The 24271-nt window shown below is 48.3% G+C and overlaps 1 protein-coding gene across 1 annotated transcript; it reads right to left on the bottom strand.

The window, feature by feature from the left end:
- Positions 1 to 1742: 1742 nt before the first annotated feature.
- TTC22 (tetratricopeptide repeat domain 22) lies at positions 1743 to 23495 on the bottom strand. Its single transcript, XM_074962301.1, has 7 exons — positions 22929 to 23495; positions 12064 to 12119; positions 9888 to 10003; positions 8979 to 9097; positions 5831 to 5992; positions 3102 to 3254; positions 1743 to 2454 (listed from the first exon to the last, which is right to left on the bottom strand). The coding sequence occupies exons 1-7, from the start codon at positions 23493 to 23495 to the stop codon at positions 1924 to 1926; spliced, it is 1704 nt and encodes a 567-aa protein (XP_074818402.1). The 3' UTR covers positions 1743 to 1923.
- Between the last annotated feature and the right edge of the window lie 776 nt (positions 23496 to 24271).

Here is a 24271-nt window from a genome sequence, read left to right as displayed (position 1 = left end):
ATTGGGTAGTATCTGTTTAAATAGTTTGTGAACCCTCTAGTAGTGCTCACTGTGTTCTGTGGTTTAGAAAGCTGCCAGAGTAGCAGTATATCTGTATAACTGATCTTGCATGTTGTGTGTATTGAGTAAACATGGTTATCTGGACCCCACTGTGCCCAGGTGATTTCTACATACTGTTATTGTTGTGCAGACGGAAAGAGGCCCAACTCTGTGTCTTGGTTCTTGTTTGTTATTGTAATTAAGTTCTTCTTCTTCCAGGGCCTGATTCCCTTCCCACCAAAGAAAATGGGAAATTTGTGACTTATTTTATACGGGAGCAAGATTAGGCCCCCAGAGTATTATCATGGGAAGCACCTTTCATATCTTTAAAACTCCATTAGAAATCCAATAGAAGTAGGTAGAGCACCTCACATGAAATAAAATATGGGTATGGTTGAGTGATGTGCTGCTAACAGTTACCCCCCCAAACATTTCCCCCTTAGACTGTGATAAACCTAAGTGCTGGAGGTATGCACATCCCTGGAAAAGGAGAGAGAATCTAGTTCTTTGAAGCAAAATGCTTTCTCATAACTAATGTAAAACCAGTGAATGAGGCACAGAAACTTACATTAAACACAACTTTGCTGGAAAGGTATATAATTTGTGCCGCTAAAATATACAGAGGACATTGACGAGAGAGAGAGATGAAACCCTTGCCCTGAGTTAGGAAATTATCCTCTTCCCAGCATTCTGCACCATCTGATGCACCCCAGCTAGAAGAACTTTGCCCCTCAGAAGTATTTTTATGAGCACCAGGCCAGAGTCAGCAATATCATCAGAGGCAGAGAAACCACCTCAAACTTCCTACCAATTCAGAAGAATTCTAGGTGCTCCCAGGAGCCCCCAACAACCATCATTAGTTCAGCTATTAGTATGGGTGGTTTAGTGGTAAAATTCTCACTGTGTGTGTGTGTGTCTGTTTCATACAGGTTTTTATATTGCGCTTATCACCATAGTATGGGAGATCTGTGTTTGATTCCTGACCAGTGCAGAGCTGAGTTGGGGGATCAGATACAATGGTGATGGGAGGCAATGTAAAAGCATAAGGTAGAAAAGACTGAACATATGAGATTTTCTAGTATTCAACAGATCATGTTTCCTTCCTGCACTAAAATCTTTCTTACCTTATTAACAGATGTGTTATTCATTTGTTTAGAATGAAATCCAAGGATTGTGGCCTGATCACACATGGTGCTAAGCACCCTCAATTCCCAATGAGTCTGCAGGATCAGAGCTCTGCATTAGCTGCATTCACTTAATGAAAAAGAGGATAATTGGAGTGCAGACCAAAACCAGCACAGAGGCTATTCTACAGTGGATGAAATCACATCCCCAGAATGTAATGGAGGCAGAGTTGTCCCACGGTGGCAGATCTTCCAGCTTTGCCAGTAACTTGCTGTGTGGCCTTGAGCACATCACTTAAGACAAGGTCCATCCTGAGAAAGTGGGGGCCTGATTTTCAGAGGGGTTGAGCACTCACAGCTTCAAGTGAACTCAAAAATTGGAGGTTTCAGAGTAACAGCTGTGTTAGTCTGTATTCACAAAAAGAAAAAGGAGTACTAGTGGCACCTTAGAGACTAACCAATTTATTTGAGCATAAGCTTTCGTGAGCTACAGCTCACTTCATCGGATGCATTCCAAAAATTGGAGGCACCCATAATCAGAGATCACTTTTCATTATTTGGTCTGTACCTCAGTATCTCCATTTGTGAAACAGATAGTAATACTTGGCCACTTCTGCACACTGCTCAGAGATCTGCAGATAAGAGTTAAATAGTTTATTGTCTACTGCCTGTTTGATGAGATCTGAGAGAACTACAAGTGTTCAGACAGTATTAGCCAGGAGGCAATTGTGCTGCATGACATGATGCCGACGTCGGTTGTTCAGAAGGAGAGTGATCGCTCATTTAGTTTGGGCTTGGAAAAGTCAGTCTTTATTGTCTCAAACAGCATCTTCACCAGCTCGGTATTCCCTCTGGTGACCATGGCTTTGGAGAGCTCGATCACCTCTGTTGTGTGATTGCGACACACCAGTCTCAGCTCCTGGTGGACACGCTGCTTTGGGTATTTCTCCTCAGCCTTCTTTACCCACAATTCCACCTCCTGCATCAGCATCTCGGCATTCACCCTCTTCTGACTGAACAGCATAAGAAGTGTCTCCATCAGGCACCGGAAACTCTCTGTGTAGGTGGAGCCCACATCGTCCAGTTCTATGGCTCGCTTGAAGCACCCAATGGCATTGGACTCCTCATTTTTAAGCCGCAGGCATTTCCCCCTAAGCAGCTGTATTTCCGGTAGTGTATCTCCCAGGTCAAACTCCATGGCTTTCGCAAAGAACTCCAAAGCATTGTCCAGTGCTGTCTCATCCACTGGGAATAGTTCCCGCATGGCATCAACACCCATGTAATAGTAGACCTAGAAGGACATAATGACAGAATGACTGCAGATTCACAGCCATGGTTTACAAGAAAACTGCAGAGCCTTTTACTACTGCCTGAGATGACTGTACTACGCCGGGGTAACATTCGTTAGCAGAATCCACCAGTGGACCATGCAAAGTGGCCACAGCATAGTCGATGCTCTGGGCCAGTCTGCATACATTATACACAACCATCATTTGAGCACTCCAGTTCACCTCCCTCCACCTCCAGCTCTTAGAGTACGTCTACACAGCAAAAGCTGGGCACAGGCTAGCTTGCCCAAGCTAGCGTGAATCCAGCTAGCACTGGTAACAACGGCAGTGAAGTCAATGCGGTGTTGGCTTCAGCAAAGGTAGTATAAGTCCAGCAGGGACCCTGAGTACATACATGGCTCGCTAGCCCACCCAGGACCCCACGTTGTGCTATCTTCACTGCTAACTGGATTCAAGCTAGTTTGTGTAGGCTAGCCCTTGTCCAGCTTTTCCTGTACAGACATACCCCAAGAGCCAGGACTGAGCCTTCAATGTTTCTACATTCTATTGTTCCTCTTGTTTCTTTAAGTAGTGAATGTAAATAAAAACATGAAGACATGAAAAAAGCAACAACTGATATCACTGGGAGAGCATCTGTGTATTTACTCACCTGGCCTATCTCCAGGTATGTCTTCAAGCATGGACAAACCTTTACAACACTTTCAAGGTCCTCTTTAGCACTGGTGAGATTTTTCCTGTCTGGCATGCCTCCCAAACCCATCTTTGCACGTTCCAGATCTCGCAGATAGAGCTTAATGTGGATCTAAACACAGGAGGAAACTCATTCTGGTATACATCCAGTTTCAATGTTATCCCTCCTGCCACAATATTTGGGGTTAGTTCATGCTTGTAGGGCCGTTTTAACATATATAGCACTAAATATATTAATATTAGTAAAAAAAAAAAAAAAATGGAACACATTGGGCCAGATCCTCAGTTGGGGTTAATCAGTGTAGCTCCACTGCAAGCCAGGTTACATGAGCCCAGGAGCTATCTATCTTGATCATTACCAAAGTGGCTGAGTGCCTAGGACAACATAGTTCCACACACCTCCTGGAGATGTGTTGACCAGTTACTGGAATCCCCTTTCACAGTGATGAGGATGTAACTACCAATTGATCTAATGATACTATTATACGAATAGGAATTGGGGAGCACTACATGCTTCTGTCGGTTGCACCACTGCACCCCATTGGCGACCCTAGGAGTTTTACCTGAGTAAGAACTGCAGAATCAAGCCCATTGTTTTATATTGTTTTGTAGTCTTCTGAAGCTGAGTCTATTTAAGACACTGTCTGGCTTTTAGAAACCGCCCTAATGCTGCATTTTTTGGCCTCATACCTGCATGCAGCTGAGCTTCAAGAGAAATTTGAAACCTCCTTTGAAGGATAGGTCTAGTCACATACTAAAGATACCCAGGACAGCCTGAACATTCACTTGTGAGGCAACTTATTTCTTAAGCAATGGAATATTTCTTGTCTTAAAAAATAAATAAAGTGAGAATTAATCTCAGGTTTATTTAAAAACCAACCAACTCCCATTTCAATATTTTGCTGCTGTTATAATAGGAAATAACCAGTAACAATACTCCTGTCTATTTGAGGTAGGAATCATGAACACCATTGTACAAATAGGAACACCCGGGTACAGACAGGTAGAGGGTAACACTTTCAAAAGATCCCAAGTGATTTAGGAGCCTATGTCTCATTCAAAGTAAATAAGACTTTGGCTCCCAAATGCCTGAAAATTAGACTTAGGTAAGTCTAATAAGTCACTTATTAATATTTGAAAATGTTACCCTAGGTGACAAGGAGCCTCTGGCAGAGCCAGAACTGAACTCAGATCTCCAGACTGGCTCCTTAACTATAAGACCATCCTTCCTCCCCAGCTTATTTTCCCTTTGAGTGACTGCTTTGACTATCATATAACATAGCCCAGGACAACAATAGCTTCTTTTCTAGTGTTTAGCTTCGGCTATCGCGAATCCCTCGTGGAATCCCCTGGCACAGTCAGAGCCATTTCCAGGAGCCATCTCAGTGAAAGGCTTCTCTGATCATGAAGAGGAATTTGACTCCTGAGTACAAGGCCAGGCCTGGTGAGCCCCATTTTCCAAGAGAAATCTCCCCTGGGGCCTGTATCCTGGGTGAATCAGCTGGCAAGCCACTCAGGGATGAAGATGCTTATTCAAATGATCCCTCCAATATTCACCAGTGGCACAGAGAGGCTGCAGATCTTGGCAAATGCCCTCTCCAGTTGGCTGACTGCACTCAGCTGGCAGGGCTTGAAAAGCAGATTAATGGTCTTACACAGGGATTCTGCATTTTGGAAGTTCATAGATCTTCTGTCAAATAAAGCCCTTAATGGAAACACACAGAGTCAGGCTGGCTCCTGGAAGGAGGGAAGCAGCGGTAGGTTTTTATTCTGGGTGGAGAGTGGCAGCAAACCAGCATTACCTTCTGCTGGAACTCAAGCGCCTTCCTGAGATTTGGGGCCCCATCCGAAGGCCACTGAAGTTAATGCGAAGATTCTCATTGACTTCAATGGGCTTTGGATCAGGCCCAAGAGTCCACCAACCTGCTCTTGTGTAATGACAGCGTAAGAGAAATGTTGATACCTTGATGGGCCAGATCAGTTTCCATAATTATTAATATTTACAGCAACAATGTACATCTCCTATGATGCCTTTTATCTAGAAGCTTCCCAAAGTGAGTAACAAACTAAACAGAGGGATCATTTCACCCACCACTGATATACAGCCACCTCTGGGGTGGAACATGGCCGCTGTTTCACACCACAGAGCAACACTGTACAACAGGTTAGAAGAGGAAATGAAGGGTACTATATGCACATGCTTACTTAGTTTCTTAAATTAGGCCCCAATTCAGCGGAACTTTAGGCACCTGCTTCACTTTCAGCAGAGCACATAAGCACATCTTTCACTTTCAGCAGGTGAATAGTTCCATTTCAGTCAGCGGCACTGCGCATGTGCTTAAAGTGATGAATGTGCCTACGCGCTTTGCTGCAGCAGAGCCTTACTTTTTTAAGGTGAGGATGCAGTCCCTTTCAGAAGAAAATTGTATGTTCCAATGGGCTTCCCAGGATGAGCTGAAGCCTGTGCAAGCTGCCACTCCAGAAATCAAGCAAAATAACATAGACAGAAATGTGAGTTATTGCGTTTGTTTGGTAAGTTTAGCATAGCCTAAAATCTTGTGCAAATGACGAGGTTGCTAGAAATATTGCCACAAGGCCAGTCCCTGGCAAAGGTAGGGGCTGCTCTGGCTCTGGTTCACAATGTAGCATGGGCCCTTGAAGATTTGGTGTCAAAGACAAGCTACGTACCTTGGCCCGCGTGCAGTAGGCCTGCCAGTTGAGCTCTGGATCTTGTAGGACATCTAGCGCCATATTGCAGATTCCCATAGCCATTTCTTGCTTGCCCAGGAAGTGGAAAATTTTTGCCAGTCGGTTTAGTGTGGGAGGATTGTCATTAGCTATTTCTATTGCCTTTTGAAACCAAGAAAGCAAAACATTTTTCCATCAGTGAACTGCCCTTCACTGTACTGATCAAACATCCCTGAATTCAATTGGACCGTCTGTGTTATTCACAGACTGGCTTTTGTGACTGACTGACTGTAGTTTGTTGAGACTCAGATGATGAGTCAAAAGCTGCACGGGTACTGACTCACAATGGTGCGGTATTTTTAAATATGCAGATTCCTGCACTCTGCTTTACTGCTGTGTCAAGGTTCCTTCCCCACTCTGAACTCTAGGGTACAGATGTGGGGACCTGCATGAAAACCCCCTAAGCTTATTTTTACCAGCTTAGGTTAAAACTTCCCCAAGGTACAAACTATTTTACCTTTTGCCCTTGGACTTTATTGCTGCCAGCACCAAGCGTCTAACAGATATATAACCGGGAAAGAGCCCGCTTGGAAACATCTTTCCCCCCAAAATCCTCCCCAAACCCTACACCCCCTTTCCTGGGGAAGGCTTGATAAAAATCCTCACCAATTTGCATAAGTGAATACAGATCCAAACCCTTGGATCTTAAGAACAATGAAAAAGCGATCAGGTTCTTAAAAGAAGAATTTTAATTGAAGAAAAAAGTAAAAGAATCACCTCTGTAAAATCAGGATGGTAAATACCTTACAGGGTAATCAGATTCAAAACATAGAGAATCCCTCTAGGCAAAACCTTAAGTTACAAAAAGACACAAAAACAGGAATCTACATTCCATTCAGCACAACTTATTTTATCAGCCATTTACACAAAACAGAATCTAACGCATCTCTAGCTAGATTACTTACTAAGTTCTAAGACTCCATTCCTTTCCTGTTCCTGGCAAAAGCATCACACAGACAGAGAGAGCCTTTGTTTCTCCCCCCCTCCAGCTTTGCAAGTATCTTGTCTCCTCATTGGTCATTTTGGTCAGGTGCCAGCGAGGTTATCCTAGCTTCTTAACCCTTTACAGGTGAAAGGGTTTTTCCTCTGGCCAGGAGGGATTTAAAGGTGTTTACCCTTCCCTTTATATTTATGACAGCTGCCCTCAGGACTTGGCATCCACATGCCCTCAACAAACATGGTTGCCTCAACTTCTCATTTCACCTAGCCAACAAGAGGAAGAAGAAAAAGCTGGTCATTTCTCCTAAATATTTAGGGGCAGATTCTGATACTCTGTCTTATTGAGTAGCACCTCTCTCCATGCATGATCCAGCCCCATTAAAGTCAATGGGATCATTGGCTGAGCATAAGCTACCCATTGTAAGGAGAGGCATTAGATTCTGGCCCAGAATAGCCACCACCCAATGATTCCTTCTGCTAACTCAGTAGTAACCATACCCGGTGTCATAACCCCTGGCCTTCAACCCAGGCCCATGGGAGCAGCCACACTTCAACCCTCCATTTGGCAGCCTGCTGACAACGTCTGACCTAGGAAACACAGCCCCAGTTTGAGGGCCCGCCCCTGACATCCTATTGGTGGAGTCCCAGAGCAGCCAATTGGCCTGCTGGCCCTACTTAAGTCAGGAACAGGACAGCTGTCTGAACAACTGGGATTCACCTTGTTTTGGACTAGGTGCTTCCCGCTCCCCTGGCTTGACTTCCCAGTGTCCTGACCTGGCTTGGCTCCTGACCTCTGGCTTATGATTCTGATCTCCCGGTTTCCTGACCCCGCCTGACTCTCAACTCCTGACTTTGGACTCCAGCTCTGACCACTAGGTCTGGCTGCTTACAACTTGGCCTTGACACCCTGGACTAATAAACACCTTGGCGTCTACATTATTTAAGACAGGACACAGCTACTACCTCAGAAACAGGAAGCACCTTAAAGTTTCCATATCACGTGCTCTTTTTTTAAAACTCCAAAGTAATTGGCTTAGGTTAATACACCTGGCCCATTACCACAGTATCTTGGTGCCTGATTAAGGGCTGTACAGATACAGGTCTGGAGCCACACTATCCCAGCAGGGAACTCTGGGAGGCAATGCAGGGAGAGTATGGTTGTGTATGAGGTGAGCTTTGCTGGCCATTGTGGAATGGGGACTGGGTTATAGCCCTGCCTCCTTGCCAGCCCTCCATAGAGTGGCACGTGCAGGCACTGGAACTGTGCCTGCGCTCTGTATAGGGCATTGAAAGGGGGAGGAGACTCCTTCTTCCTCCCTCTTCATGCACTCCCATAAGGCTAGACCCGACTGATAACGGCAATAGACTTAGCCGCTGTTCTTGGTAGAGGTGGATGTCAGCCCAAACAATGGCTCAAGCCACCCCTGAGTTCTGGGAGAGTTTAGCTCTGGATCCTGACTGGGTGGGTGGTTTGGGCCTGTACATGCCAACGCTGCCTTGTGTGATTATAATCTTAACCCGAGAGCTGGCAGGACTACTGAGTTGCACATGTAACCCAGGCAGGGCTGCCAGTGGAGCATGTGGCTCCTCAGCTTCTGTGCTGCATTGGGAGCAGGGGTGTAGTCAGAGGGAGGCTCAGGTGCTTGTATAAGATGTGAAGGCTGGGAGGGGTAAAACAAACATCCGGCCTAATCCTTCTCCCTTCTCCCCATTCCCCGGGACTCTCCCATCCCTAGAATTTCTGCACCCTTAACAAAAATTAACCCCTGGATGCTTCCTCCAGCCTCATCTTACAGCTTGGGCCCCTGGGCTGCAGTAAGTGGTAGCTCTTGTTATCAGTGGAACAAGGCTGATTCACATCACCTGAGAATCTGACCCAGTGTCCTTGATGGTGAGGTCTGCTTGTGTAAAACAGAGATCCTAAGCTCTGCTGGCTTTGCCCGATATGTACTGCTCATTCTGGAGTGCCTCAGAGTAGGGAAAAGGAGGCATGAGGATGGAGTGACAGGGAAGGAGCAGATAAGAAGGGAATGCAGAGGAGAGAGATGGCAATCTGCGTGGCTTATGGGGGATGTAGGTGTAAAGGAGTGAGCAATGGGGACTTCCACAAGTCTTCTCATTACACGCTAGCAATGAAGTAAAAAAGTACCTTGCCAAAGCAATCAAGGGGCCCAGTCCCAGAGTAACCACAGTCATGGATCCCCATTGGGGTGGTGGAAAACGTCTCTTTCCTTTCCAGCAGCATCCCGAGGTAGCACCAGGCCAGAGCTAGAGGGGGTGGAGAACAAAAGTCAGAGCAGGTTAGCAGTAAAGACACTAACATTAGAAGCTATCCATCCTGCACAATCAGGCTGAAGGGACATTTCTCTTTGGAAACAAGAATTCACTGAGCCGCTTTGGCAAAAGACGCATTTCAAAGTTAGTTTAGTTTAGTGAATTTAGTGCTTCTGAGAAGTGCCCAGGAGCCTGGAGTACTTGGTTTATCTGCAGCATGAAGAGTAACAGTGCAAGCTGCCCACGCACTGCCCTGCCCATGTACTTCAACCTCACCCCAGATCTCTAAGGGATCAGAAGTTAGGTCACTTTCCAGGATCTGTTTGCTCCCTGGCTTCTCTGCTGAGATTGCCAATAAGCTGCAATTGTGCTGCTGTTGAAAATGTTATTTCCCTGATCTCTGTTGACTAGGAACTGGACTGAGACCATCAGTTTATTTCACCCAGGCCACCCAACAACCATTGTATGATAACTTTTAGACCCTGATTCAGCAAGGTGCTTGAGTACGTGACTAACTTTAAGTATGCGACTAGTCCCATTTGTTTCAATGAGACTATTAATGTACTTTAAATTAGGCACTTGCTTAAGCACCCTGCTGAATCAGGGCCTTAGTGGCTACCAGAAATGGGATCTGTAGGTCCTTAGCTCTTCTGCATATAAGGCCACGTTCATGTATGAGCCTAACCTTAGGCAGGCAGGTGTGAAAAGCTTGGTGAGTTGCGGTCTGAGCCCTGCTTCTCATGCAGAGGCATGGAGTGTGCCTGGAATGAGCTGGTTCTCATACCTCTGTAGTGAGAATTTGAGGACTTGGTCACTTGTCGAAGCAGAGCCAGCGTTCTGTTAAAGGAGGGCAGCCGCTTCTGCTCATCATTTCCCTTGTTCATCAGGATCCCATCTAATCTGTAAGAGCAGGAGCAGTTTGGTTACTGGATCCTAGCTACACAAACGCCTCTATCAATAGGACTGCTTTCCTTAGCAAATAGTGCTTTGATTGCTCAGTATTATGGTTCACTTCTGCAATCGGTGGGGGTGGCTTACTAGTCACAGCTCATGTATCACACCCCTAGAACAGCAAATGCACGATGATTAATTAGACTTTGCAGTTACACAGCATCCAAGGATCATCCAAGGATCTCAGAGGTGGATATTGTTCTCCCTGCTTTACTAGAAACCGAGGCGCAGGGAGGTAGAGCAAGTTGTCCAAGGTTACACAGCGAGTCAACAAAGAGTCAGGATTGGAACTCAGGGGCCTGATTCTCCACTGCATTGCAACAGTGGAACATAGGGAGTTGCCATACTGGATTGGACCCACAGTCCATCTAGTCCTGTATTCTGTTTCTGACAGTGGCCAGCACCAGACACTTCACAGGAAAGGGTACGAACCCTGCAGTAGGCAGATGTGGGGTAATCTGCCCCCCACAAACGTCTAATCCTAATCCCTACTAGTTATAAATTGTTTTGAGCCCTGAAACATGAGGTTTTATCTCGCACCTGATGCTCTGTTTGCTAGCTGTAACTATAATTAAGGCTGTGAGTCTGTCACGGAGGTCATGAATTCCATGACTTTCCGTGACTTCTGCAGCGGCTGGTGCTGGGTCAGCAGCAGCAGTTTGGGTGTGTGGGAGGCGACTCAGGGCTAGGGGCAGAATTTCAAGGCCCTTTCTTAAGGGCTTAGTTTTATTTCTCCAAATCAAACAGCACAACACAAATCTACTCATGAAATCAGGCCCAGACCCAGAGTCTCCCGCGGGTCTCGCTCTCAGCTGGGCTGCTTGTTTGGCCTGTTATCTAAGGGCCAAGGCCCAGAATTTAGGAGCCTAAATACCTTTGTGGATCTGGTTGCAGTGACTTGCAGTCTATCACCTGATCCCTGGCCTCAGAGCCATCACTGGAGAGGCAGGTAACTAGGCAAAGGAGGGCTAGGCCCAACTCCTTTAAAGGGCCAGCCACCCTATGCCAGGTAGAATGAACTCTGCCCTCACTATTCACTAATTCAGTGCCCATGGCCATGGTATCTGAGTTTCTCTATGAAGCACATTCTCCTACCAGGCAGAAAGAAAGAACGAGTCTGATATAGGGTGAACTCCGGGCCCCACTGAGATAATTGGGAGTTTTGCCAATGGAACCAAGATTTCTCTCCCGGTCGTTTACACAAGTCCTCCTCTATCTGTGGAATCCACTTCCCCCTGGCATTTGGCGCCATTGTACTGTGATGCTAAGTTGGTTTCAGTTCCCCTGATGCATTACCTGTTTTCCACCGCTTGCTAGCCCAGGCCTCACTAGAGGGGTGTGCTTTGGTTTGCTGTGCACTAAAAAGAGAGTGAAAAAAGCCACTCATCTCTACATAGAAAATTCCTTTCTCTGCACCATGGGGCAAATCCTGATCCGACTGAAGAAATATCTCCCATAGTGCACCACAGCCAGGGACACACCACCTCCCCTCCATGGTCACCAGAGAACAGGAAATGTTGGCCTGTGAGGAGTTCCTACAGGGAATCAAAGGTAAAATGCCCCTGAGAAACCAGAACAAATTAAACATGCTAGTGAGGAAACAACTAAGGAAACTCCCTGGCTTGTGGCTCAAAGAGATCATTCTAGGGGATCTGTCACAGGGATTTTGATAGTGTCCTGAATGGGGTCTGAACAGACTGGCTGTTTAATTCACCTGGAGAGAGATGTTAACTAGCACCTGTCACCTGGGGCAGTCACAATCCATTCCAGACTGGAGCTATCGGTCCCTGCTCTCAATGCTTTTGCCTTGGCTGAGCCAGGCGTAGGCATCTCATAGTCCTTGCTACAACTGCCCAAGAAACAAAGCAGATGGTCTGCCAGGGTGCAGGCAAACTCCCCCATTCCAGTGTAATCTGCCACTGTTTATTTCTCATGGCACCCTTGGAGAAGGTGTTTGGTGCTGTTCCGCTCTCTTATTCCAGCTCCGCGCCAGGCACTCCCTCTCTTACCTGATGTACAGAGTGGCCATAGTGAAGTACCAGCTTCTCTTCTCCTCCAGGGGGATCTGAAATAGGGAAAGGTTTGTAGGAAAGTCATCATTAACACCTGAAAATCACCCTCCCGAATCCACTGGCCTATGAAACTAGACATCCTGAGGCAAGACGAACGTGCACTTTTGCCAGGAAAACAACACTCAAAACATTCTTACTTTGCTATTCAATAAAAGACGCTGGGCCAGATCCTCACCTGTGTAAATCAGTGTAGCACCATTGGCGCTCCATGAGTTTTTACCAAGCCAAAATCTGACACAAAGGATCCCTCTTAAACAGAGGTGGTCCCTTTCAAAACCCATTCAGTATGTCATGCAAACCTCTGCCCTTTCACACTATCCTTTCAGTTCCACAGTAGATGTTGCACTTTCATCCAGGGATCTCAAAGCACCTTGTAAACACACAGGAGTGAATCCTCAACCCACTGGGGGAGTGCCCCACAGAGAGTGGCAGCTGCAGTCTAGTGCCTTGAGCCAGAGCGGGTAGTCAGGAGTCTGCTTATGACTCTGCCAAAGACTTGCGGTGAGACCTTGGGCAAATCTTTGTGCCTCAGTTTCTCCATCGGTAAGAAGGGACAGTAATGCTTATCCACCTTTGTAAAACCCTTTGAGGTCTATAGTGTCAATGGCAATTGGCTCACAAGCAAAGCACTAATAATTCCATTTTATAGAGGGGGGAAAGGATGGTCTGAGGAGTCTGTGGCAGAGCGAGGACTAGAACACAGGAATCCCGACTCCCAGGCCACAGCGCTACCCATTAGAAGGCACTTCCTGAGTGCAGGTGTCCTCACAGACACATGGATTTCCTCTCTTCCCCCTATTTCCGCAGCTGGGCTATACCATTCCACTCTGGGTGGTTTATTAGTGTTTACTCTGTTCCGTGCAGATTAGAAGTGGGTTTCCATGAAGTGTGCGTCTGTATAAGTCTGCATCCTATGAGGTTGTTGTATACTTTACTGTGTTTAAAAATGGTACATAGCAGAGCCAGTCTGGGCCAGCAACATGGAGATAAGGCTTGTCAGGTTCTTTGCCTGCAGCACAGTCCCCTCACTCTGCTCAGAGAAGAGAGTGCTTTCTGTTTAAATGGAAATTGCACAGGACAGTGCAATGGGGTAAGTCTTGGTGGACAGTACATAATGCAATGGGCAGAGGGATTGCAATATTAGCCAGGTTAGCAGTTTCCAAGAGGTGGATGCAGGTACAATTAAAAGGAGCAAACATTCTCAGTATTACTTATATTATTCACACTGCACTCAGCACTGCATAGGGCACACAAAGAAAGCAAGCCCCTGCCCCAGAGAGCACAAGTCTCCAAGGCTGACACACAGAAGACGGCACATGCTGGGGGATCAAGGGGTGGGGATGGTTTAGCGTGTTCTTGTGATGAAAGCCGAAGGTTGAGGCAAAGCAATGCCTTACAACAATCCTGGCTCCCGCTTATCATATCCAGATCAGAGCGATTCCATACTGTAGCTGCTCACTGCGTCATTGGCATGGACAGCGGCTTAGTAAGCACAGGCCCAGCCAGCCAGTTGCACCAGTGAGGTGGAGAAACCAAATGGACAGTTTTCCCAAACAAAGCATCACCTTCCTGCCCTGTGCTGAGGATTCAGGGAGGAAGGAATTGGGGGGGGGGTTAGTGAGGGTTACACACAGGATCTTTGCTGCCTCATGCAGGCGTGCAGGGAGCAGGAGGTAAGGGCTGATTTGTCTCCACTCACTTTGCAGAAAGGATGGTCTCATGAGCACAACACAGTGCTGGTAATCAGGAGATTTTGGAGTTCTGTTCTCAGCTCTCCCAGAGGCCTTCTGTGTCGCCTTGCTCAGTTCAGAGTCTTCTTGGTAACTGCACTGTGCACGCAGTGTTGTTGGTACTGTGTTAGTCCCAGGATAAAGTCTGTGCTTGTCTCTCTCCCCAACAGAAGTTGGTCCAATAAAAGATATTACCTCACCCACCTTGTCTCTGCATCGTGCAGGCTTTCACTCTTGTGCAGAGTCGCTATAAAAGTTGCCAATCTGCTCCGATTGTGTTTGCACTCACTTTTCACTGGTGTAAATAACACACAAGGTGCAAGGCCCTGGAGCATCAAATCTGCAGTGTTAAATCCTGGCCCCCCAATGAAGTCAAAACTCCTACATACTCTGTAGGACAAGGATTTAACTCATGTGCCTCAGGTTCCCTATCTGCTACAAGGGGATAATAATAATGCCATCCTCAGAGAGGGGTTGATGGTAAATTTATTCATGTTTGCAAAGTGCTTTGAGATGCTCAAACAGCAGCAGCTGCAGAGGTGCAGAGGGCTAGCATCTTTCGCTGGTGTGTAAGGGAAGGACAAATGGGGACGTACGACAGGAATAACAGACGCACAAATATAAAGCCTTCAAAACAGCCAGGAGATTCTGTGGTGAAGAGCTGTCGGCTTGTTGGATCTAATACCACGTAGGTGGCAGAAATATGTTCCAATGAAAGAGAATTCTCAGTGCACTATAAATATCTGAAAGCACTTGGCTGATATTTAGCCTGCTGCTGTAAGCAGAAATGCCAGCTCACTGCAGAAACGCCAGCTAACAGTGTTCCAGGTGCGTAGCTGCCCTAAGGGACAGTTTTGTGAGCCAAGCGAGTGGTTCCAAACATCTAAACTCCGAGAGCACAGCCTCCCACCGTGCCTGCAATGACCCTCTCATCCTGTTGCGGCCAAGGAACTGACTGCCCTTTGGGAGGATCCTTAGACATCAAGGCTGTGAGTGTCGTGCATGGGCAGCCTGGGGAAGATGGTGCCTGGCAGCTGTGCAAAGGCGGAGCCTTTTCCCCACAGCATCATTGCAGTTTCTGTGATCTCCCAAGTCCAGAGATGTCCCTGGGGCACTAGGCTCCCGAGAGGAGTGGTGGTGGTGGGCAGGAGGTGAGGCCACTGCCCTGCCCACCCTCTGCAGCCAGCCCGCTCTGCTAAGACACAGGATAGCAGATGTGCTCACCTTGTGTGCTGGGAAGCTCCAGGGAGCCTTATGTCTTCCTGCAGCACAATGCTTTCCCCCCGTGGGGCAGGAGGCTCCACAGCACCCCAAGGTGGGCTGGTGTCCAGGGGTATGTCTACATTGCATTGTACACCTGGGTCTGTGGGACCCGGGCTTGTGGACTTGGTGTTTCCAAGCCCATGCTGCATCCACACTGCATTGTAAACCTGGACCCAGGTCTCACAGCAGTGCTAACACATCCATACTGCACCATGCAGACCTTCTGACTTGGGTCTGTGGCTTGACCTGCATCCACACTGCAAAATGACTGCTTGGACCCAAGTCACAGCGGGACTCAGGCTCTGACCCACTCCACTAGGAGGGTCCTAGGACCTGGGTCCTGAGCGCTTGCTGACCCGAGTGTGTGTGTGGACAGAAAAGGGGCTTGGCTGAAACCTGAGTTGGAGCCCGAGCTTAGCATGCATTGTAGACATACCCTAACAGGGCCAACCCGACTTTAAACATCTCATGGCACATTCTAGTAACAACAGGAGTTTGCCCTGCGGACGGTTGTTGGCTAGCATTCCCCAGCCCAGCTGTTGTGCACCATGGTGTGCTCCAGCCGCCTGCCTGGCTGCCACCAGAGGTGGCTGCCTTTCATTCACGGGAGAAGTGTTTCTGCAGACCCTCGCTCATTCAGCCTCCACTGATACCAATGTTAGGAATGCTGAATCAGATGCTCCGCACCTGCAACTCCCTTGATTTCAATGGGATTTGTGGGTACTCAACACTTGTGAAGGTCTTACAGATTGTTTGGGAAGCATGTGGGGATCCTCTAAGGTTGGAGGGAGGAAACTTGCACTCCTAGTTCATTAGAAGAACTGAATACAATTGGAAAGGCTATTCCTCCTCCCTGGCTGAAGCTGAACCAAGCACTGTTCCTGGTACTTTGCCCATGATCTGTTGAAAGTGAACCAGCTTTGTGATCTATACTCCCATCTGGTGGCTCTGTTTGCATTTAATTGTAATGGGTTGTGGGCAAAGTGCTAATTGCTATTCCCTTTAGACCTGGTGGTGGAGCAGATTTTGCAAGTTAATGGGTTTGGAGAGCGCTGAGCTGGGCTGGATTGTTTAGAAGGTATTCCGTTTAAGTTTCTTTTTTGATTTCTTTGTGGGTTCATTTTATCTGTGCACATAAATAAAATAAACCCATACCTTAAATGGCCTAGCAAGACTATGGATCATGATGCAGAAGGAAGCAGCCAGCACTAAATGAAAAAGGAATTCGACACATGATTTTGATGCCTAACTTTTTGGATGCCCAACTTGAGACATGCCTAAGGGGGCAGGGATCTGTAGAAAGTGCTTAGCACCCAGCCCTCCAAAAAACAGGTCTCTTTAAAGTGGCTCAAGTTGGGTACCTCAAAATTAGAGCTGTGCGGAGAAAGGGAATTCTGTTCCAGGGAGGACTGAGATGTTTCCATTTGGAATGGAACCCAACAATTTTGAAAGTCTCCATGAAAGGGAATGGAACCCCAGTTGAGGGACATTCTGCCCAGCGGACTGTCCCTGAGCCGAGGACTCTGGAAGCTCTGGCTGCTGAGGAGCCATTAGCTGGCGCTCCGAACTTCCGGGCTCTTTGGCAGCCACCTGATGGACTGGCAGGGAGCTGTAAGTCCGGGAGCCCCAGCTGAACAGAGAGCCTTGGAGCTTGGGAGTCGCAGTTCCCAGGGCTTCTTGGCTCCCCACCAGGCAGGCTGCCTGAGAGTTTAGAGCCTGGAAACCCAGACTGCCCGGTCGGCTGTGGAGGGCTGGGTGGGTGAGCTGGCAGGAAACCAGGCAGTTTTCTAAACCTGCCCGGCAGGGCGGGATCCATTGGAACTTGGTCAAAAGGGAGCCATCACCATGAAACTTTTCCAGTTTTACCACTCGGCATTCTAGGAGAAGCGTTCCACTAGGGAATGTCTAAGCAGCTCTACTCAGAATCACTCATCACTCCTGACAAGCCGCCTGGCTACGTTCTCTGGAGCCAGGTTGTGCCTGGCCTTCAGTGGAAGAGCGAGAAAGCAGGAGAGGGCACCAAGACGCTGCCCGCCCCTTGTGCTTTGCTAAGTGCAAGTCTGATAGCCACCATCTTGACCAACACCCCAGAAACTGAACCAGGGATCTCCAGCGTTAAGAAGCATAAGCAGCTACAACCTGAACTAAAGACCCAGCCTCTGCAGCTGGAGCTGTGACAGACTCACACCTGCCGTGGACCCAGCGCTGTGCAGAATGCACAGCCCGCCAAGGCTCACACTCATGGCTCCAGAGGGGGCAGGCCTATGCCTCCACTCCCTTGTGCAGCAGAGCAGACAGTGCACCCTGGAACAGAGAGATGCCTGTGCTGACCCGGACCTCTGGGAGGCAGAGCACTGCCTGAACAATGCCTCTTGGCGCTCCCACTGAACAGGGTGTCTCCACCACACAGTGCAGGGCTGGGGCTGGGGCTTAAAGTCTCACTTGAGCTTTTGCTAAGCTCTCCAGCTGGGAGAGCAGATTTGCCATTCAAATCCCTCATTTTTTAAACTGAAACCTGCTCCTTTCCGAACACTTCCAGAGGTGTTAGGTTGGGCTGCTCATCGGCAGGGACACCTACAGGCAGTTTAGACACAACCAGCACCCTAAGGTGCTGCAGGGTTCCTGCACGCACTTTCCCCGCGGCTGCAGGGCTTTAGTTTAGTTACAATTCCACTTGGCCCTATAGTAGATAAGATCTGCCTGAGATTATTCAAGTGAAGGGCATGAATGCTGCTGGACTAGATTTACTAGGAGCCCCTCAGAATCCTACAACCTGCCCACATGGCTCCAACATTTTTGCAGCTCTCAACATTGTAAACATCGCTCCCCTCCTAATGTCTAAGGCTGGTGGCCAGCACGGGAATGGTTTGAGCAACCCACAGAATAGCTGATAGAAGAGTCAATTATTTTGTATATTCACAACCTTTTTCCTAGGCAGTGTCCTTGCACAGCGAATAGAGTGGCTGGCAGGGGCAGGTACATAAACCGGGTGGTTTGGATAAGAGGATCAGCAGTGCCAGGGCTGGATCTGCAAGTGACGTATGTTGGCATCACTCTCCTGAAATCAATGGAGGGACACTGATTTACACCAGCTGAGAATCTGGCCCTTAGTGTTTACAAGGGAATAATGTTAGTGGAATCATTGAGCTGGGATTTATTGAGGGGAGAAAGCTCACACCTCTCTGATAATTGCTGCTTCGGTCTGTGTGGCTGCAGACTTGGGACTGGACACTGGTGAGGCTCCATCTACACCACGCATATTGCCGTGTTATAACAATAGTGCCCCATTCATTCTAGAGCATGGTTTGGCCTGGCCTGTGTGGATGGGACCAAACCATGTTAAGAGTCATGTTACTGCGCCATGTTAGAGTTCTGGGCTCTACCATCAACACAGGCACGGCCAAGCTGTATTATCACCCAGTCAGGGCACCATCCTCAGCCAATACCCTGTGGAGTGGAGTCGAGCACAGTCCGGCTGCCTAGCCTGGAGGAGACCAAAGCACGTCTATGCAGCCTTTCAACCAAGGTTCAATCATGGGTTCAACTTAACTGTGGCCGAACCAAGTTCCGACAGGATGAAGCTGTTTCATGGTGGTGTTAAATCACAGCTTGTGCTAGCCAGGCCTCTGTAATGTTCACTAAGCACTCAGGGGTCAGGTGCGTAGCAGAGAAGGCAGCGCACTTTGACTGCATCAGTGCCCACTGCAGCCTGCGTCTGCTCAGGTGGCTGGAATCACCATTCGGGAAGGGGAGGAAGCTGAACACAGCCATTAGCAGAACCAGCCCCACACTGGGAACTTGAGAGCCATTTCTACATCCCAGAGACGGTAGCTATGTCGGCAGGAGAAGCCCTGCGGTCAATATAGCACTGTCTACACCAGGAGTTCGGTCGGTATAACTGCATTGCTCAGGAGTGTGGATTTTCCACACCCTTGAGCAAGTAGTAATGAATACGACATAAATTGCTAGTGTAGACCAAGCCTCTGTTAAAATGTCCCCGAATGTAGAGACCATTCAGATTCCCATCCCAATACAAACCCACCAGCTGGGTCCCAGCTACTTTTAATATTTATATTACAGTAGCATTTAAAGCCCTGGCTGGGATGATTTGATTGGGGATTGGTCCTGCTTTGAGCAGGGGGTTGGACTAGATGACCTCCAGAGGTCCCTTCCAACCCTGATATTCTATGATTCTATGATCTAGAGGCCGCAACCGAGATCAGGGCCCATTGTGCTAGTCACTGGACAACAACATAATGATAGAGAGCCCTTCCTCCCAAACTTTTAACACTCCAAATAGACAAGACAGTCACAGGATGGAGGGAAGGATGGATTCTTATCCTTCTGATTCTGGAGAACTGAGGCACAGAGAGATTTAGGTAACATAGGGAGAACTAGGAGAGGAACCCAGATTTTCACAGTCCCAGTACTGTGCCTTAAAACTCTCCTTTGCCATGATCACTACAAAAAACTTGACACCCGTCAGGCTGAGACCATATTTATCAGGATGACCAATATTGTCTCCTTGTGCTCCCCTGTCTGTCTGTGACCATCTGTTGTCTCTGGTCTTATCCTTAGATTGTAAGCACCTTAGGACAGGGACTGTTCTTTTGTTCTGGGTTTGTGCAGTGCCTAGCACAATGGGGCCGTGGTCCTGGGCTGGGGCTCCAGTAATACAAATAAAATAAATAATTATAATTCACCGCAGAACCTTCTTGCTCTTTATACCTTACCCTTCTAGAGGTGACAAACTGAAAAGGACACGTTCGGTTCTGAGGTTACTCTCATAGCAGTGGAAGGCTGCAGAAGAGGATTTCCAACTCTGCCTGTGTTGATAGGGTGATTTCCCCAGCTGCTGTTTGCATATTCTTGGGCCCCCCTCTCTGAAACACACACCTGGCCAAGTCCAGCTGCTTTCTGGAGTTGTCCTGCTTTCTGCCACTTCACACAGACCGGCGGGGGTTAACAGCAATATGAACAGAAAGCAAATTGTCTCCACGCTCTAGAGATGTCTATAGCAAGGTGGCTGGGTATGAACTGACCACTGCTTGACTGATCCTGGAGAACCATCCTAAGGGCTAAAATCACATCTCTGTGGATGGCCTGGGGCTTTGGTGGTGGGCTGGAACCTTTCACGTCTGTATCACTGGCCCAAGCCATGAGTGCCTGAAAAACGCTATCATCTTGTTTTACAGCGTCTGCTGGGCTTGCTCGGTGGATAATCCAAGGGTTGTTTATCCGGTGCCTTTCATAAGCATGGCTTTGTCACAAGAAACATCAGCCTGTCTACACTGTCAAGGGCCTCAGGGAAACAGGGCTAAGAGCTGTAATGCAGACAGGTCCACCCCACGTCCTGGGATCAGAAGCCTGCCCAGCTATTCCAAGGCTTTCATGAGCACAGATCGCTTTGACTGTATTACATGTGGCTGCTGACACCCTGGCAGCTCCTGTCTGCTCTGCAGTGTTTAGCTGTGATGTCCCTCGATGTGGGGACAACTGTGCTGTCCGTGAGTCCACTTATGACAATAGCCTGAGTGATGCGCTAAATGACATCGCTCAGTGTTAGACCATCGTCTTAGTCACACCGAGCGGCCCTGCATCACTAACCCCCTGCTTTGTGCAGAACGGGGACTGTGAAAAGTTTAATGCCAGACTGCAGAATTTTAAATAGCCGCTGAATCCCCTGTAGCGGCACTGCCTACCCACTCTGGCTTCAGGCTAGCGTCTGCCTCAGTTTCCCCCCTCTTGGGCTCCCAGTAAGCTCAGCATAGGCTTTTATGTGTCCTGTAACACCCCTTCTTGGGGTCTGGATACACAAGAACTCCCCTAGCCTTCCTAGGTGGCTCCCAACCCTTGGTGCAGTGATCCCAGACTGGGCCCTGCTGAGTCTTTCCTCTAGCAGACTTCCTCTCCACCCGCCAGCCATCCTCGCTGGCTGCTGCTCCCTGCTGGCTTGAACCCTCCTGCCTGGGCAGTTGGGAGAGTCTCTGAGCAGCTCATGCTGCTCTCCTGCTCCTTTGAGTCCCTCCCTGCTCTCCATCTAGCAACAGCAGCTCCCAGGGCTTCCTACCTGGAGTCTCCCCTTTGATTCTCTTCAGGCTTCTCTGTTATCTCCACCCCCAGAAGGCCTGATTCTAGCCACACAAAATGTGGCACTGCTCATCTCCACCTGGGGAGACAAGTTAAGTGGGTCACAGGTGGGGCCCTGGACCTATCTCCCCTTAAAGGGCCAGTCACCCGGTGACATCCCCCGCACCTAATTAAAATGAAAAAAATGGTCTGATAGTTTTCATCTTACTGAAACAACAGAACATCCTAGAACAGGGGGTCTAGAGAATGATGCAGCATTTATTCTTTACTATGCATTTTCATCTGTTTCTCTATCTTAGAGTTCTCTATCTTAGAGTTCTCTATCCTGCCCTTCACTGAAATATTGCGAACTCTTGGGATTGTTTTTTTAAAGCCCCAGCTCCAGGAGTGATGTGATTCCATGAGAATCTCAGCTTGCATTTAAAAGTAAAAGCAAGTTTCTAGCCCTCAGGGTTGCAAAGAAAAGGTTGAAAATGTCCCCTGAGTGCAGCGTAAAGGCTCAGGAAACAGGAGGCAAAGAAAAAGAACCCCAGATTAATTAGCTGTACAAATCTCATGATTTGCTAAGTCTATCTCAGGATTTTCTGGGGCTTTACTCATGATTTTTGAACGTTGGGGGTTGGCAACACTATTTGCAGTGTTCCATGTTATTTCCATGATATTAGAGAGACAGTTTGGGTGAGCCAATATCTTTTATTGGACCAACTTCTATTGGGTGAAAGAAACAAGCTTTTGAGCTTACCCAGACTTGAAGAAGAGCTCTCAGCTCAAAAGCTTGTCTCTTTCACCAACAGAAGTTGGTCCAATAAAAGTTATTACCTCACCCACCTTGTCTCTCTGTAATAGTTATGAACTTCCCAGATAACATGTCTGTGGTCGAGAATTTAAGGAATGAACTAAGCTGTAGCACTACTGAGCATTTTGATAGCACCTTCTAGCTGAAGGCCTTGAAGCCCTTTCCAAACACAGCTGAGAAGTATTTGCACTTGACAGAAAGCCTTGAGCTGAATGGCTTAAGGAAGGACGTTTTCTGCGGCTTTGCCAACAGAAAACAGTTAGTGTCTTGAAGCAAATTCAGTGTGTGTGATACCCTGATGCTCCATCTGTTCTGATGTCTCAGAGAGCATACACCGTGCAATTCTTATTCTAATGATAAACAAAACCACCTCTCCACCCAAGCGCTCCCCTTAAGTGAGCATACCAGCCACCTGCGTTTTATGAGCTCCCAAAGGGCAGCCACACACTGCGTGTGCAGCAGGACGCGCCTTTGTTTGAACAGCTAGAGAAGATAAGGCTGGAAGTGCAGAACACTGTTTATTCTGATCACGTAAGACCAGAGTAACTTAAAACGGGTTTAAAACTTTCCACAATCCCATCCAGCTACAGAATCGTGTTGCCTTTATAGGGGCTGATCTGCAGGATTGGGCCCATAGAGATCAACAATTTTAAGTGACACAGCACGAAGGAGGGCGGAACACTAAGATAGGAGCGATTCCCAGAAGCTTTCTCCTGGCAGGACTTTACTCCCTCAGGCTTATACTTGTCTGCACTGTCATACCCAAGCTCAGCTATTAGCTGGTAAATTAGTTCCTACTCTATCATAATGAACCCATGATTGAATTGCTCTGCCCAAAGGGTAGAGGGCCTACAAAGACACATGGCAAGTACGTCCGGTGATACCAGACAGCAATCTACGCATAGGTAGGAGCTGTGACTGACCTGCTCCCCATAAGCAAGAGCCTTGTCATAGAGCATGAGACCGGCAGTCAGTTTCTCCATTCGGTCTTCTTCATCCACAAGCCCAATGTCAAAGACGTAAGCATAGCCCTGCTCTGCCAGGCAGCGGGCCGCTCGGAGCCTGGGATCCCCCTGAGATGCGTCTTCTGAGCCCAGGCCCATTAAGTGGGCTAGTTTCTTGGTGCAGTCAGCCTCTTCCTGCTCACTGTCCAGCCTGTCATACACACAGGCCAGGTTGGCCCAGGCATTGAGGTTGTCAGGGTCCTCCTGGGAGATGCTCAGGAAGATCTCCTTGGCTTGCTCCATCTCCTCCAGGTGGAAGGAGAAGACCCCGAGCAGGTTCCTGATGGTGAATCGCTGGGAGCCAGACTCAAGCTCTAGCTCATACATCAGGCTATCTCGCTTAAGCTTCATGTCCCTCCCTCTGAAAGTCACAGCAGAGCAGGGCTCGAAGTTCAGGTTCATCTCCAGGTGGAAGTGACCAGGAATATAGTCCATCTCCTCAATGAGCGTGTCAATATCCACCTCGGCTTCCTCTGGGTTCTCCATGGGGAATTGCTGGGTATATCCCCACGCAGGGCTGCTGCAGTGTCTCCCAGTCCCAACCTTTCCCTCCTCCTCTCTGACAAACCCGCAATTCTGCTCTCTCAAACCTGCAATTCTGGTTTAGCTGATTCACATGCAGCCTGGGAGGAGTCCTGAATGGAAGAGGCACCTAGCCACGCCTGTCATTCTTCAAGTGCCTGCTTGGCTAGGACTGTCAGTGAATCTCAAGAGTCCAAAACAGAAAAGTCTGCTGGGTCCATTCTTGCCTGTTGTCCTGGCAGGGGGAGGGGCAGAGGTGGGCTGCTCCTTGCAGTGCATGCTGGAGCGATCAGTCCCATATTCCCATTTCCCTTCTTTGGTTTGTATTCTGTAGTGTGTTAACGTTTGTTGTGTATTTTGCTCCAGGCCATAAAACGCCTTTGATAAGAAAAAGTCTGGGACAAATCCTGATTCCCTTACTCCAAATCCCCATCAGAACGGATCGGTAGCTGAGCCTGATCATGCACAGCGGAACCGCTTCTGGACCAGATTCAGGTGTTTGAAGCCAGAAGCGCTCCGCTGCGGGAGTGGAGGGGCTGTGCTGCAGTCACAGTCCCTCCCCTGGGGCTCTGCACAGGCTGACTCAGCTGGCCAGAGCGGAGGGAGCAGCCAGCCCAGGCTTTCCCCACCGGCGTCACCCCCACGTGAGAGGGCACAGCAGGCTGGTTCAGCTGGGTGGTGTGAGAGAGTGGATCTGGCTCACCCTCGACCTTTCATCAGGGGACAGGAGCAAGGTCGGG

The sequence above is a fragment of the Natator depressus genome, chromosome 8 (genome assembly GCF_965152275.1).
Source record: "Natator depressus isolate rNatDep1 chromosome 8, rNatDep2.hap1, whole genome shotgun sequence".
Classification (NCBI taxonomy): domain Eukaryota; kingdom Metazoa; phylum Chordata; order Testudines; family Cheloniidae; genus Natator; species Natator depressus.
Note: the sequence above shows the minus strand (reverse complement) of the source record. Positions and strands in the feature narration are given on the sequence as shown.

Coding starts and splice junctions, on each gene's coding strand:
- TTC22 (XM_074962301.1), bottom strand. CDS start 23,495: ATGGAGAACCCAGAGGAAGCCGAGGTGGATATTGACACGCTCATTGAG. Junction 5,993..8,978: donor CCCTTGATTGCTTTGGCAAG/GTACTTTTTTAC, acceptor TGGTTTCAAAAG/GCAATAGAAATAGCTAATGA. Junction 2,455..3,101: donor CATACCTGGAGATAGGCCAG/GTGAGTAAATAC, acceptor ATGTCCTTCTAG/GTCTACTATTACATGGGTGT.